Source organism: Camarhynchus parvulus, chromosome Z, assembly GCF_901933205.1.
Source record: "Camarhynchus parvulus chromosome Z, STF_HiC, whole genome shotgun sequence".
NCBI lineage: Eukaryota > Metazoa > Chordata > Aves > Passeriformes > Thraupidae > Camarhynchus > Camarhynchus parvulus.
This window is the reverse complement of record NC_044601.1, coordinates 46,483,737-46,498,849: the sequence shown is the minus strand read 5'-3', so window position 1 is coordinate 46,498,849 and position 15,113 is coordinate 46,483,737. Positions and strand designations below refer to the sequence as shown.

General features: G+C 39.3%; 1 protein-coding gene across 2 annotated transcripts in view; it reads right to left on the bottom strand.

Annotated features, from left to right (window-relative positions):
- Positions 1-15,113, bottom strand: part of IQGAP2 (IQ motif containing GTPase activating protein 2) — a 124,023-nt gene that overhangs the window by 44,356 nt on the left and 64,554 nt on the right. Inside the window, exons 4-11 of one of the 2 annotated variants that reach the window (XM_030969296.1) lie at positions 14,171-14,248; positions 12,371-12,447; positions 7,794-7,861; positions 7,352-7,465; positions 2,985-3,163; positions 2,311-2,398; positions 1,588-1,751; positions 980-1,067 (exon numbers count right to left, since the gene is read on the bottom strand). In XM_030969296.1, coding sequence (XP_030825156.1) covers positions 980-1,067; positions 1,588-1,751; positions 2,311-2,398; positions 2,985-3,163; positions 7,352-7,465; positions 7,794-7,861; positions 12,371-12,447; positions 14,171-14,248 — 856 coding nt within the window. The remainder of the gene's footprint in view (positions 1-979; positions 1,068-1,587; positions 1,752-2,310; positions 2,399-2,984; positions 3,164-7,351; positions 7,466-7,793; positions 7,862-12,370; positions 12,448-14,170; positions 14,249-15,113) is intronic. The other variant, XM_030969297.1, reaches the window with a different exon arrangement.

Below are 15,113 nucleotides of genomic sequence, written 5' to 3'. Positions count from 1 at the left end.
GTAAAGAGGAAAGGAGTCAAGGTCCACAAATGGACTAGACTAGTTCTGCAGCCAATAACCAAACTACTGACTTCTAGTTTTGAAACCCAGCATGCAAATTGCAAAGCATATTTTACATTGCTCATAGTCCTATAACAAAAGCCACTATTTTTTTTCTTCTCAAGCCAAACAGAAGAGGTAAGTTACTCTCCAGATTGCTTTTCACACATCACATCTTCTTCCCTTTATCAAGAGGTAACTCTTTCAGAGAAAGTACTCTTCACCATGGCTAATTAATCTGAAACAGGCTAACATTTAAGGTATAAAGCCAAATTTATCTTCTGACTGAATCTGACCTCATAATATAGCCTTTAAGGTGCATCACAGAAGCAGTCAGCCTGGATTTCAAAGCATTGAATACAGTACCAGAGACAAAACAGCCATGCCCAAATGCAGTATGAAATGACAGCAGATCAATTAAAGGTTAACTTCCTAGCAAAGAAGTTTCCAGTCAAAAGCAGCAACACATGCACTGCAAATTTAGATCCCCTTTAACTATATATGTTTTACTTGTGTTGTGTGGCATTCTTAACAGACTAAGAATAGGTTAGATTTAGATAACGTGTGTCTAAAAGTGAGAAAATTTTTTCCCTGCAATGTGAAAAATATTCCTCCGTCTTAATTCTACAAGTATGGTCATTGCTTGCAAATGAGTATTAATACTGCACTAATAAATATTTGTTCAAGCCATCAAGTTTTCAGTTTTTTGCTGCTGTGATTGCCAGTAGCTCAGATCTCATTTATCTCAATAAGAGTACATCCAATGGAGCACAGATTGGTGACTTGGCAATTGTGACACTGAGAAGAAAGATTATGAGTGTAAAATGCAACACATATGGTTTCAGTTTGAGAAACCTTGTTTATGTGCAAGAAATGGTGGACTCAATTATCTTAACATAATTATATGGTGATGGTAAAGAGTATTAAAACAGTTACTCACTAAGCTTGTGAGCCTCAGCTTCCGCATTGGCAACACTAACTTCTTTCTGTATTTCACTTTTGTCGAGCATATTTGGAATGCCTGCTATCTAACAGATCAGAAAAATAAGGTTTGATTATGCTTTTGTTTTATAGGAGATAAGGGATAAGTCTGGCAATGGTACACTGGAATTTGCTTGTACTATCACCTGTGCATCAAATACAAGGCTCAGTAAACACAGCATTAATCTTTTCCTGTGATTTTAATCTTACTTAAATTAATAGATTTTCTCCTTAAAACCCAATTGGCACTTTATTTTAATGTCAATGATTCAATATTACTTTTATTTGTACTCAAGTTATCACTCACTTTGGAAACAAAATATTAGGGGCTGCATGTTATGCCTTAAATTTTCTTCTTATATCTTAGTTAGTAAATACTCAGAAGGATACCATGCTCTTTAGAGCAAATGCAGCTCTTTGGTGTTGATTAATACATCAATTATTCTCAAATCTTTATAAAACTTTTCATAAATGATGCAGAAAGGCAGAGTAAAGACAATTTCTCTCTGGATTAAAACCAGCTAAAAAAGTGCAAACTGACATGTAGTACCTGTTCAATTCGATTACCTGCATTTTCTGTTCTTTAGAATCACACAATTGCAATAGGTACCATGAGGAATTTTGCGGCAGAACTTCAAGTAGGCTCAGAGCAGGGCGGTTCAAGCCTGCCATCAGTGCCCCTTCATCTTGCCGATCAATAGCCTCATTCACTTGGACTAAAGCTATGTGAACTGAAAGGAAAACAATGCCTATAAACAGCAAATACAGCTTTCCTGGGGAAAAGAAGTCCATTGCTGTCAGCATCTCACTTTTTGTAAAAGCCAGCTAGGGTGGCAATCTTTATCTAGCAGAGAATTACCTCTTTCACGTCCAATCCTACAAAGGCAGTCTCTGTCTGTGTGAGCCTGGGTGGAAGCAGTTCAACCACAGCTAAGCAAAAGTCTATGAATTAATTTTGGGTCTATATAGAAGAGGGGGTCAAAATTTACAGTATACTGCACACGAAAAGAACGTAAAGAAACAGAGCAGGCAATAAATGATTTGATTCTGAACTGAGGAATCCTTACAGCGAAAACCACAAACAGAAATTAGCCCCTCCCCCCGCAAAGATTAGTAGAGAAGGAATAGCATGACAAAAACAGTTGTAGACAGATATTAGCCACTTGTGCGTATTTTACAAGTTTCCAAAGAAATATTTTGTTTGTTCAGGTGGACTCTAGTTGCATTCCGCTGGCATCTGAGAGATGACATATTTTGTGCACACTGCCACGAGGATCCAGAATAGCTTACTGTTTATTTTATTGATATTGCCTTGAATCTCAGCTTGTGTCAGCAACTCCTCGTAGACATCTCTCTCTTCATCAGAAATTGTGCCATTCTAAGAAAACAAAATTGTTGCTAGTTCACACAAAACAGTTTGCAGAGAGAAAAGCTATTAGCCAAAGTCATTAAAACTGCATCAGCTGAAGCATTTGCTGAATGTATTTGTAAAGCAATTTGATGACTAAGTGAACTGAGGAAATTGGCACTTTGTCATAGAGACCATTAGCTCTCATGTAAAAGAACACAGCAAATAATTTCACATTAAATATCTATAGCAGAGGTTATACTTTATACTCAAAGAAGGGTATTATTGTGTTTACAACTTTTTAAGCAGTAGATTTGTTTTTTCTAAAGCAATTAATGGAAGAAAACTAGGTTTTTTTACTATTTAGTCATCTGGTATATTTAGCCTTTGGGCAAAGTTAAGCTGCATCATGCCCATAGTAATCCTATTCTTATAAAATTGGCTTTTAGCTTATTTCATTACCATTATTTCTCTTAGTTATCTTAAAAGTGATGGTTTCTTCCCAATTGTAATAATTTTAAAAATTAAGTTAATTTTTAGAGCAATAACAATGCTATAGCACGACAAGAAACATGAAGAAACATGTGTACTAGGAGTACAAATAAAACACCACTACCTTGAGTCTTGCATTTGATTCTTTCTTCCTTTTAGCATCAAAGAGCTCATTCTGATAGTCCTGCGCCAGTTCCTCATCCACGTTGAGCAACATTGCATTTGGATTCCTCAGTGTCACGATGGTTTGCTCGGCTATTCCCTTCTCCACAGCTTCGTTGATTGCTATTACAGCTGCATGCACTAAAATTGAAAGCACAGTCCTAAACTTCAGGAAGCAAAAAAAGTCAAAGCTGTCACTGTTTCTTCTGATTTATTTGAAAGGAGTGTTGGATTTATGTTCAATAATTTACAGATTTGAACATTCCACACCATTTTTCCTCTAGACTGCAGAACCTTGTGTTTACTCAAAGGTGGCACATTGCTGTCTGTTCCATGCTCACCCTTCCCCCAAACAGGGAGGTGCTGGTTTCAGATAGGGCAGAGTTGATTTTCTTCTCAGTGGCTGCTATGGGGCTGTGTTTTGGATTTGTGCTGAACACAGGGTTGATAATACAGAGATGTTTCTGTTATTGCTGAGCAGGGCTTGCACAGAGCCAAGGCCTTTTCTGCTTTTGGTACAGCCACACTGGGGAGGGGACTGGGGGTGCTTGGCAGCCTGGGAGGACACAGAGCCAGGGCAGGTGACCCAAACTGACCAAAGGGCTATTCCAGACCATGTGGCACCAAGCTCAGTATATAAAGTGGGGAGGAGAAGGAAGAGGGGGACATTTGGAGTAATGGAGTGTGTCTTCCCAAGTCACTGTGACATGTGATGGGGCCTGGCTCTCCTGGAGATGGCTGAACACCTGCCTGCTCATGGGAAGCACTGAATTAATTCTTTGGTTTGTTTTGCTTGTGTGTGTGGCCTTTGCATTTCCTATCAAATTGTCTTTTTCTTGGCCCGTGAGTTCTCCAGCTTTTACCTGTCTGATCTTGCTGGTTGGGGAATGAGTGAGGGACCGTGTGGGGCTTGGCTGCTGGCTGAGGTTAAACCATGATATGGTTAATATTTTACTGACTGAAAATAAAACATGATTTATATTTTATCATCAAGTCCTATTTTATTTAGAAGGTAATTACATGTAGGAATTGAAAGTATTTTTGGTAGTTCTTATCTTAAAGCTGTGTGTCTCCATATAAGAGTACTGTCTAAACTGAGTATATCTGAGATATGCTGCACAAGAATAAGAAAACTGAAGCTCCATTAAACTTATCCTCTGGAAAAACACATTTAAGACCCTTCCCCCACAAGCAGAATGCAGCCCTGCACATCACATTTGAGCCTCCCTGAGATGGATCTTTGTACATCAAGATCTCCATGACCCCCTAGGCACATGAGACACCCTGATGTAATGGTCCCTCCTCCTGTCACCTGCAAAGCCACAAAACAGCAGAGTTCAAACAGAGGCAAAAAACATCCAGCAGGCTTTGCAGGGTCCTCAAAACACAGGAAAAAGGGACAAGAGTGCCATAGAACGAACACACCACAGACACTGATCAGCTCAAGTGTTAAGCCTTTCCTTTGAGAAATAAACTTCATCTACTAAACAAATAGTTGGCTCCAAGAATTTAAGAGTCACAAAATCTCATGCTTTTTCACACAGTAAATTTGCATGAGTGTACAAATTCAAAACCACTAATAGCTGAATTAGATGTAGAGTCGTAGCTAACACACCCCTCCCAGTTACTCCCTGAACACATTTGGCCCTAAGATCAGTCTGGACGATGGACTTGCACTACAGCTGCATTTTACATCTGGGCCTTCATGCCACAAAGAGACCCCAGTGCCTGTCTGGTGGCACATTAATCTCAAATATTTTACAGACTGTGTATCTAGGTCATATCCCGAAGGAGGAACATTGCAGCTCCCCATTTATCAGCACAGCAGCTTGCCTAGGATTTCCTTTCATGCCACCAAGGAGATGTGTGAAGGGAAAACACAATGACCATCTTTCCTTACTTTGTCAATACTTACTTTCTACTTGGCCCTGCATTGTGCTGCTAAAATGGAGAAAAGCATGCAGTAAAAAGAGGTTATTTGGATTAAGTTTAACTGTAGGTCAAAATATCTGAGTCTAAAAGACTTTAATTTCTCTCACTTTATGAAAGAAAGCAGAGATGCTGCAGATTTGAGGTTTTTGGGAAAAAAGGACTGTACAAATTTAGAGAAGTCAGACAAAAGATCGTATCACTCAACACTCAACAGGGGCAATTGAAGCTATACACCCTCAGAGATGGCAGCTACTGCAACTTGCATAGCTGTTGGTGGATAATCCATGGCTTAGCACTGACTTAGCAGCTAGCATGGTGGAGGAGATACAAGCAGACAAGCACATTGGTTTCATTTGTCACTGAACTTTGTGAAAAGACAATGTTCACATTGAACATGAAGAAAAGGTTTTTCATTGAGAGGGTGGTAATCACTGGAACAGGCTCCCCAGGGAAATGGTCACAGCATCAAACCTGACAGAGTCCAAGGAGCATCCAGACAATGTTCTTAGCTGTATGGTTTAGTTTCAGGTAATCCTGTGCAGATCAGAAACTTGGACTCAATTGTCCATATGGGTCCCTCTCTGCTTGAGGCACTCTGTGGTTCTGTGTACATCCATATCCACTCCAAGGGACTAAGAAAACTGTCCTTAGACACATATATGATCCAAACATCCTCATATAACAAAACACATAGTAAGGGTGTTATCTCTTCTACAGATGTGTAAGAGGCTTCAGTAACCTAAATGGAGCTAGCAAAAAGAGTCAAAAGATACATTCAAGATTAGGAGAGAATCAAACAGATGTTGGTAGATGTGAACCCACATACCAAGAGAAACAATGAGAAGCCTGACTGGACTTGAAAGAGCAGGCTGGAAGCTTGGAATAAGAGAGAGGTTTCCTTGCAGAATAAGCTCTCTGTGAAACCTCAACTTATTCTTCCCATGCTGATTTATACTATTGCTGGCAGCAGAGCAGGAGTCATCAGCAGCTGTTCCACTTTTCCATCTCCTTTTGCATACTCCACTTAGGAAGAAGGATGGTAGACCCCTTCCTTTGGCAGGATCTCCATTATCCAACCTCACTAGTGTGTGAGGGTTCCCATAGCAGATGTTTCCTGTCGTGGGGCAGAGCATGTGATCTACAGCACAATCCTTGCTCAGAGGGACAGAACCGGCATCAGGAAACCCTGCTCTGCTAAGATTGAAAACACTTCACAAGTTTAAGGAATCCCTACACATTATAATAAGGCTTTCAGTGAAGGATCTTCGGGGGATGAAGCTCTTTCATCTTCAGTGGAGGGAGCTCCCTGAAAAAGTGCTTGGTAGTCACTAAATATCTAAAAGCCTGCTTAAAAAACTCCTGCCACTTCAAAAAGCAGCATTTTAAGATCTAGCTTTGGTGAAGCATGCACATATTAAGCGGGTTTCAAAATATACAACACAAACAATGTGAATCAACATCCAGTGTGTTTTAAGTTAGGCTCTGAAAATTTCAGCACACTAAGTAAATATCATGAATCAGCTTGCCACTTTGCAGGGTTGAATAAAGTAGCAAAGACAACCCTTCTGTTCCTCAGCTTACTTTTCTGAAAAGACTAGGATCTTAAAATAACTAGAGTTCAAGCGTTGGTTTAAGGGAGTGCACTTGATTTCATATCATTTAAATTCAAGCAATTTTTTTTGGTAACGTATCACTTCATTTCACATAAAAAAAAAGTGATACAGAGAAAAACACCAAGACTTACACATGAGTAGGTATGAGCAGCAGAAAAATTCTGTTTTTGAATGGAAGCTGTTCAAGATAGACTCAAAAGAACCCTAATTGTCCAGCAGGGACTACCCTCCAGCAGGGTTCTACCACGCAATGGGTCACACACCAGTGGTCAGACAGATTGAGAGCTACCCAGGGAGGCAAGTTCCAAACATACAACACCATATGTGAGAGAGTTCTCTGTCTGGAACAGTGACTTGTCCTCACAGCAATCTGTTTGGGTGTTTTAGGAAAACTGCAAAAGGCAAAAAATAAAAAGAGGAGGCACAGAGAAGGCACCATGTTCCCATGGCTGTCTTCATTGTAATCATAAGGTGCAGAGGCACTCATAGAGGTCAATTCATTATTCTAGAGGAGCGCTACCTACCAGAAAACATTAAACATAAAAAACAAAACCATCAAAATATTGTGAGAAATCTTTGCTTTTGGTAGCACTTCCTATGGGCCAATGGAGATACCAAAAAAACTCAGACCGCAAATTTTGAAGAGGCCTTGTAACAATGAAAACAATGTGTTTGCCTTCCTTTCCAGCTCTTAAGAGGTGGCAAACTAAGTGAATGAGAGCACAGAAAATATGTTGTTAGCATTGTGTCAAAGCATTTGGTAGAGAACAGGAGTCACACTTACAGGCAGCTTCGTCCACTGATAATTCACTGGCCAGAATCCCACCAATTTTACTGAAAGATGGCATCTGTATACCATATTTCTCTAGCTCCTTCCGCATGTTGCTGATTTCTTCCTCTATTCAGACCAAAAAAAAAAAAAAAAAAGGAAATATTGTCAGAACAGAAGCATGACAATTTCACTATGAATAACCATACCTACAAAAATGTTTCTGAAAGTGCTTCTGACCAGGGCTTCTGAGCAGTTTTCCTCCCTGTTTTGAAGGACTCTAAGATATGACAAGTATTCAATGAAAATTCCCTCCCTTCTGTGCAGCCTCCCATCTGTTTAATTTGTAACAGTTTTAACAATGTTGTCAGAGGACAGAGGCCACAATATGTACAATGTTAGCAGATTTTCAGTGTAAAAAACCATCTAACATATGATTAGATAAGTATTTTTTTACCTGTGAAGTCTACTTTTCCCAGAAGGTCCTGGATCTGTGGAGCTAGTCCTAGTTTGAAGAGATATAAACTGCAAAGAAGAAAATTAGGCTTTAAAGTTCTGCATGTGGTTGAGAAGTTTGCTTTCTGTACAAAAGAAAAGCACTTTTATGAAGCTTGTCCTTTAACCCTTGACTTACATGTGGAAATACAGAATAAATTGACACTTCAATTTTCTTTATGCTGTATTTTTAAATCTTACAGAAAGAGAAATCTTTAATTTCCAAGAAGCGTCTCTGAGAGAGGCACTGTCAGTGTATCTCAGGTCAGAGGGGATGTATAAACAAGAAGAAAACCTCAGAAAGATCAGAAAAGAAATACAAAAGCTAGTACTGAGGGGAAATCAAGATCTGAAAGCATTTTAGCACAGCTTATATCTTTGGATCTATGTTCTAGTTTAACTTGCATTAATTACATCCCTGTAATTACTAACAGAAGAAGACATAAATCACTGACACCCTTCTTACTAAGGGTAGAGGAACACAGACCTGTAAGTCCACCTCAAAATATTTATGTCATTAGCTATTTTACCCTTGGAAAATGAAGGAGGTTGATTTAATGTACTATCCAAGAGCTAATACTTTAATTTCAATATAGCATGAAAAATACCTTCACTCATTCCTAGAGCTCTGGGGTGCTATTGGAAATAAAACAGCTGAATACATACATATTTTCTCAGTAGCTTCCAAACACAAGGCATGTATTTATTTACATAGGACTGATGTTTCTATAATTTATCAGTGAAATTCAATAAACAAATGAGTTTAGCAAGAAAGAATAAAAAAAGATAGGTTTTTAAAACCATACTTAAATAACACATTATTCCAAAAGGATTGTTTTTCACCTCTTTTCAAACTTATTTCACCCAACATCATTCATTGCAAATGTGCTTTGTGTTTTAGGGGTTTTGTTTCTAGAGAAGCATATTTCCCCTTCTGTGTTTTGTTGTAGAGGGGATTTTTTGCTACTAGCAAATTATGGGCTGCCATTTCAAAGCACATATTTTGTAGCTGTTGTACGTATTTAGGAGCACGTGGAATCCTCATTTATCTTCCATGCTGCCACAGCTACTCCTCTGTCCTGCCCCCATCTGGATGAACACAGTAAAGGATCTCAGGTAGGTCAGTCTGCCTTTACAGCTTCTCAAAACCATTGCTGATAACCATTCTTATATTTCAAATCTGTCTAAAATGTAAATTAGCTGTTTCAGGGGGAAAAAAACACATAGACTTTAGAAGACTATAGTTAGGAACTGGGTTCCTCTGTTACCCTGGTCTGCCTTCCACTCTGAGTGAAGAAATATTTTGCTCCAAGTTTGAGACAGGGACACAATCCTGTCTGAAATGCTGGGTGTCATACAAACAGTTATGGAAATCAGCAGTTGATGGTGCTGACTCTTTTTTGGGTCACCACAATAAAAAGATACAAGAAAAAAAGAGTGCTATGAACATCAAAGAATATTTCTTTTGCTGTTCAGCACTTCCAGAAGGATGTTGAACCATGTGTGGCATTTCCTATACTCTTTTGTTTGGATAAACTTATTAACCACCAGATGGTGCTGAAAATGTTCTTCGAGTCTTGCAGAGAACACAAAGACACTTCCCTGAATTAACCTATAATTTCACTTGAAACAGCTTGCTTAATGCTTTTGCTGTGTAACTTGAACCTCAGAAAACACACAAAGTCAAAAGCAGGGGTCCCCATGGTTAAGAAAAGTGAATTCATCAGGGGCAAGGGGAAAACAAAGGAGAAAGAGGAGTTCCTAGGTGAAACTCCTTTCAATAGAAAGCATCACACACAGAGAACTGCATCTCATATCAGGCAGATGTTCCCAGGACTTGTTTTATAATTAGCTCATGTATAACATGCTGTGAAAAACAGATATGAAAATAGCATGTTTTTTCTTTTACAGCATGTGTGTTATTCTGCTGCTTCCTAGGAAAACAATGCTGTGAAGCAGTCCAGCTTCTAGAGGGATAGTTTGTGTAGATATAGCACTGATCTTCTCACAAAGATAATTTGAAAACTAAATTTTTCAGTGAAAAAAATATCTCCAAGCACTGCTATTTATGAAGAATCACTCAGCATCTTAATTTAAATGAATCTGTTCTTAACCTCATTTAGTGCAGGAACAAACACAAGTCTGCTTTCACCAAAAAAATGGTGCAAGAAATTGAATCTATGCCTTTGTATTTTTCAGGTCAGAAGCAGAAGTTCTAGTTCTACCATTCTTTTCTTCCTGGCCTTTAGCCCAGTCAATACTTCAAGTATTGATGCTTCAGTGAGAGAAAAGCAAGAGGTAATTACATTCAACAGGAATATATAAGAAAATGTTTGCTGAGTAGCTCCTTCCTGGCCAGAGCAGTGTAGTATTTGACAGCTCAAGTCATCCCACATGCTTTAAGTGCAATGGTCCTAACTTCAGTCTTGAATCAGGACATACCCTAAAACTATATTTAAACCATCATGCTTAGAGTACCCATTTATCTTCAGGCCTTCTAGCAGCAAAAGATCAGCAAAACAATAAACAGCCAATGACTTTTACTGCAAAATATTATTATTTCAGATGTCAAATATAGGTTTCAGATACAGCTCATCATTCCTCTGGTGCCAATCCACCTGGGAGCACTGATGGCCAAGCAAAGCACACTGTGCTTAATTCTATTCTTTCCCAAACAGCTTGCAATGTAGCTTACGTGACATGCAACATTGAGATTGAAGTTTATTTGAAAGATTAAAGTGAAGGACTTCTGGCATGCGTTTTACCATTTAAGGTATGGAAATAAAGCTCAATCATTGCTTCTTCTATTCTTACATCCTGCACAGGATGCAGGCACAGGGGCCTACAATCTCATGGGAAAGCATAATAAATAAATGCATTCCAGGCCTATTCCCCTTCAGTATGGCATGACACATTTGACATGAAGTCCATTTCTAAAATAATAGCACTAAAAAAAAACCCAAAAACATAAGTACACACGTACAAAGCTGGAGCTTTGTGTTGATATGCATCAAGAAAAAGTAATTTAAAGAGGACAAACTTGGAAGTGAAAGCTGAGACAACACAGACTAATTCTGGTACTGCATAAATCCTGGAGCATGCCAAGATGGAGAAAGGAAAATTTTTACCATAGGTCAATCCACTGTAAACCTCAGTTCAGGATAAGAGGTATTGCCATTGCAATGATAAAACAGACATTAAGAAGATATTTGATGGAGCTGTTGTTTACATAGTATTCAAATCCAGAGTTAATAATGTCCTATATACATGAGAGAGTAAATATTAAAATTAAATGTGTTCTTGCACCTCCTGCAAAACATTTGAGCTGGCCCACAACACAGCTGGGGGGTGGGGGGCACACAGCCCCTGAGTCAGCCTGACCTGGTTTGGTTGTAGCCCCACATATTCTCTTTAGGAAATCACTTCAAGCTTACACAGGACACCTGCTGTCAGAACAGACTGCACTACCAAGTTACAGGCAAGTACCACCCTCAAATAGTCCTGGTGTCAATTCTAGTTAATAGTACACCAAGTACAATAATTTCAAGAGGCAACTCTTGTCAAAGATGGCAAAAATATACTGGGCTGTCAAGCATGAACACTTGACATGTTAAGCAAATACAGTGAACATTAGTGATAAGTCCTGTTTACTGGGAGTGAGTGCACATCCCAGACTGCAAGAGTGGGCACATCATTTCAAGGATTAACTTTAAAGAAGCTTCAATAAAGCATGTATTAAATAGTTTCTGTCTTACAGCCCTGGAGCAGCTGATGTGCCTTTGAACAACATTAGAAACAGAGAAGAAAGTTTAAAGTGCAAGTTAATTCTGTTCTGTGAAAGATTAGTGCCAAAAATATTTAAAGGGAAAGGTCTCTATGTGCAAGAAATTAACTAGAAAAGCCACAGGAGGGTGGAGCTGTCTGCCAACAACACTGCCCCTCACACCAGGGACAGCACAGGGCAGGTGTTTTTGTGCTAAACATAAAGAAAATCCTTAAGGCAGAACACAAAAAAACTTTAATCACTACTTTCAGTGGTGTAGTCAAGGCCTCTCTGACTTTACATTAAAAGTCAAGTTGCTCAGAATTTTGAAGTCTTTGAGAATGTGTCATTTTTACATTAATTACCACAGAATACAGTAATTAGTTGCTTCAGTTTTGGCACAGAAATATGTCCGTTCATCATTATTTTCACTCTGATCAGCATGTCTGCTCCGTGGTTTTACTAATGTTTTGTTAAGTTTCTCTTAATTTGTTTGATTTCTGCTGAAGTATGTATTTTGAAATAGTATGTTAATTTTGCAAGGGGGTGTACTATTGAGAGAGGGATGTGTGTGCTAAATTCCGTGGTCCTTAATTTCTATTTTGAAAGTTATTTGTCCAATAGACCTGACAAAGTTCAACTTTCGTCTCCAACTTATAACTAATGAACTTGAAAATTCTGACAGATTTTGATACACTGGTTATGCTGAAACCATTTCAAGACTTACACTACAAACTTTGGCAGTTACTATGACTTTTATAGCTGTCAGCAGTTACCTTAGAGCGTGAATGCAGTATATCATCCTAGGGATGTTTTTCCGATCATAGACATCTGTAGTCTCTGGATAAAAGATCTAAAAAGCAAAGAGCCCGTACTTAAAAGAGAAGACTTATGACTGAGCAGAAACATTTACTCTGCAAAACCATACCTTAAATTTACAGAATTTCAGCTGTTACTTTTATACAGCCATGAGTCACATCTCTTCTGATGTTATTTTAACTTAATCAGTAGTTTTCATAAAGAGCAGCTAAATAAAGCATAAAAGCTACTTAATAAGAGGGGGAAAAAGGAAGATGAGCAGGCAGCATTTCAACAAGATTTTTAGAAAATGTTCTTTGGCATAAGCTCAGCCAGTAGTGCTTGTCCTCTACAGACATGCAAAATCTGGAATGCAGTTACAATTTGCAAAGCCTCATTACAAACCAAACCTATCAAGTATGGTTTAAAAATGCATAATTCTAATTGCCAGCATCCTTAACTTTGTGAATACATCATTTGCAAAGGAAGATATTTAGAGAGAGGAATATTAAGCAATTTAGCCAAGAAGTCACATCATAAGTTCCAGTTCTGGTTCTACCACTAATTTGTTCCTGGCCTTGGTCCCAGTCACTAAACACTGTTTCTCCACAGAAATATAATAAAAAGACTTAGTTAACCATGAGAGTTGGCAGCATGCTTCCAGCCCCGGCTGGTCACTCGGGGCTGCACTGTCCCATGGTTAATAGGACCAGACTGAATAAGTCAGGAGCACAGTGCCCTCTTCATCATTTGCTCAAAACAGCTTTGTGAGGGAGAATTGGGAAAGCTTTTGGCCATGACCATCCTTTGCGACAGAAACACAATCTTTCAGAGGAGAGATGGCAGGGTGGAAATCAGCCAGCTGAACAGAGGGCTGAAGGACTCAACTGAAAAATAAACACCTGACCTGGAAAGGGCAGGACACCTTCCCACCTCTCTGGCATTTCTGACGGCAGTCACGAGTGCCCTTTTTGTTATGGGCACCTGCAGAGAGTTTGCCTACAGCAGCTGACCCTTGGTCCATTCAGCCCTTCAAGGAGCTGCCTGAGCATCCCGCCTGACCACAGTGCCTCAGGCAGCCCTCAGGCACCCTGGGGTGGGGAACTGCTCACCTTGGCCTGTGTGTGGCTGCCACAATGTACAAACAAGCAGCATAGGTGTTTGCACACAGCCCTTTCTTAAAGGATTTTCATCCAAAATAGACTCACTGGTGCCCAGAAACAGCAGCAGAGGGGGAGATGACATGTGAAGACCCGCAAGGAGGAAGGTAAATATAAGAGGTGACCCAAGAAAGCAGCTGGTGGAAGAAGAGCAGCAGCACAGTCACGAAGATGCACTGAAGGGTGCAAGAACAGTCTGGAAACAGGGTAGAAGCAGAGAAACTGGCACATACAGTAAGAGGAGGAGGCAGCAAGAGGCACGATGCGAAGAGGTAACCTAAAGGAAGCAAATATTTAAGTTTTCTGTTTTAAACCATGTTCTTTCTAGGCCCCCCCAGAGACTGTACTAGCAGTAAGATATCAAGTGTTTGAGCTAGCTCAAGCACTGCTAGTGTCCCTGCCTCAGCCCTCACACACTGCCAGCAGCAACACAGCACTGACACTCCCCCTGCTTTCCACATTACCTTCTCCTCAGATTTGTTTTTTGAATTACCCCTTCCCTCTAGACTTCCTATAAGGAACTGTTTATGCTCAAACAAATGAAAGGGGATCTCAGTGAGCCAATTATTTGAGCCAATGATTTTATTTAAATTTCTTTGCTGAAATTTAAAGGCTTACCTTAGGCAGACCAATGGACTCCATTGCTCTTAACCACTGCACAGTGTTGTCGGTGTGTCGAAAATGAAGGCCAGATCTCTGTTGGGAACATAGAAGATTATGAAAGTCACATTAAGAAAATTCTCTACTTATTGATCCTCTTGTTGTTTCCCAGTTTTATATCCTGAAGTCGAGTTCACAGGGTTTTCCCTTATTTGAACCCAGAGACCAAAGTGTAACAGCTTCAATTTTGCTAATGAAGCATCCTAACACATAAACAGCTCCACACTGAGTTCAGTTCATTCTTTCATGTTACATAAGCCAGATTTGTACCCATCAGGGTGGACTGTGATTGAAGTAGAAATTTGTACAGTCCTTCAGTATTCTTTGGGAGTAGAGGTTGGATGTCAAAGACAAGAAACCAAAACACAGAAGTTGTGACACAGCTCAGCACTACCATGAAGAATAGATAAGGAAGTCTTGGAAGTCTTCAGTTCTACCTGAATACCTGACCCTCCCTAAAGCCTATACAAGCAGCATACGAATACAGTGGGAAAGTATTTATTTTATTTTCAATGTTAACTTTTATGGTAAAGGGAAAAAGGAATCCCTTAAGTTTTTGAGATTTTCAAGAGAAATATTTAAATGTAACTGGAATTCTTAACCATAAATATTTTCTGCCCCCTCTACATGTTGAGATAATGCATTCTATAGTGGGACTACTGTGCATGAGTGTACATATGTTTGTATTATCGAGGTTCTTGGAGCTAGCAAAAGTCTGCACAGGGAACAAGCTAAGCTCAGTTACTGGTAGCTTGATTTTGGCTTCTTGTTGTTAAAGCTGATAAAACAAACACAGAGATCAAATGAAGTGAATTTCAACATACAAAATGAAGAAAGTTCGAAATAGTTGTCAAATTGCTTTTGACTTCTATTCCTAATGAGAAATAACTTTATCAGTTGA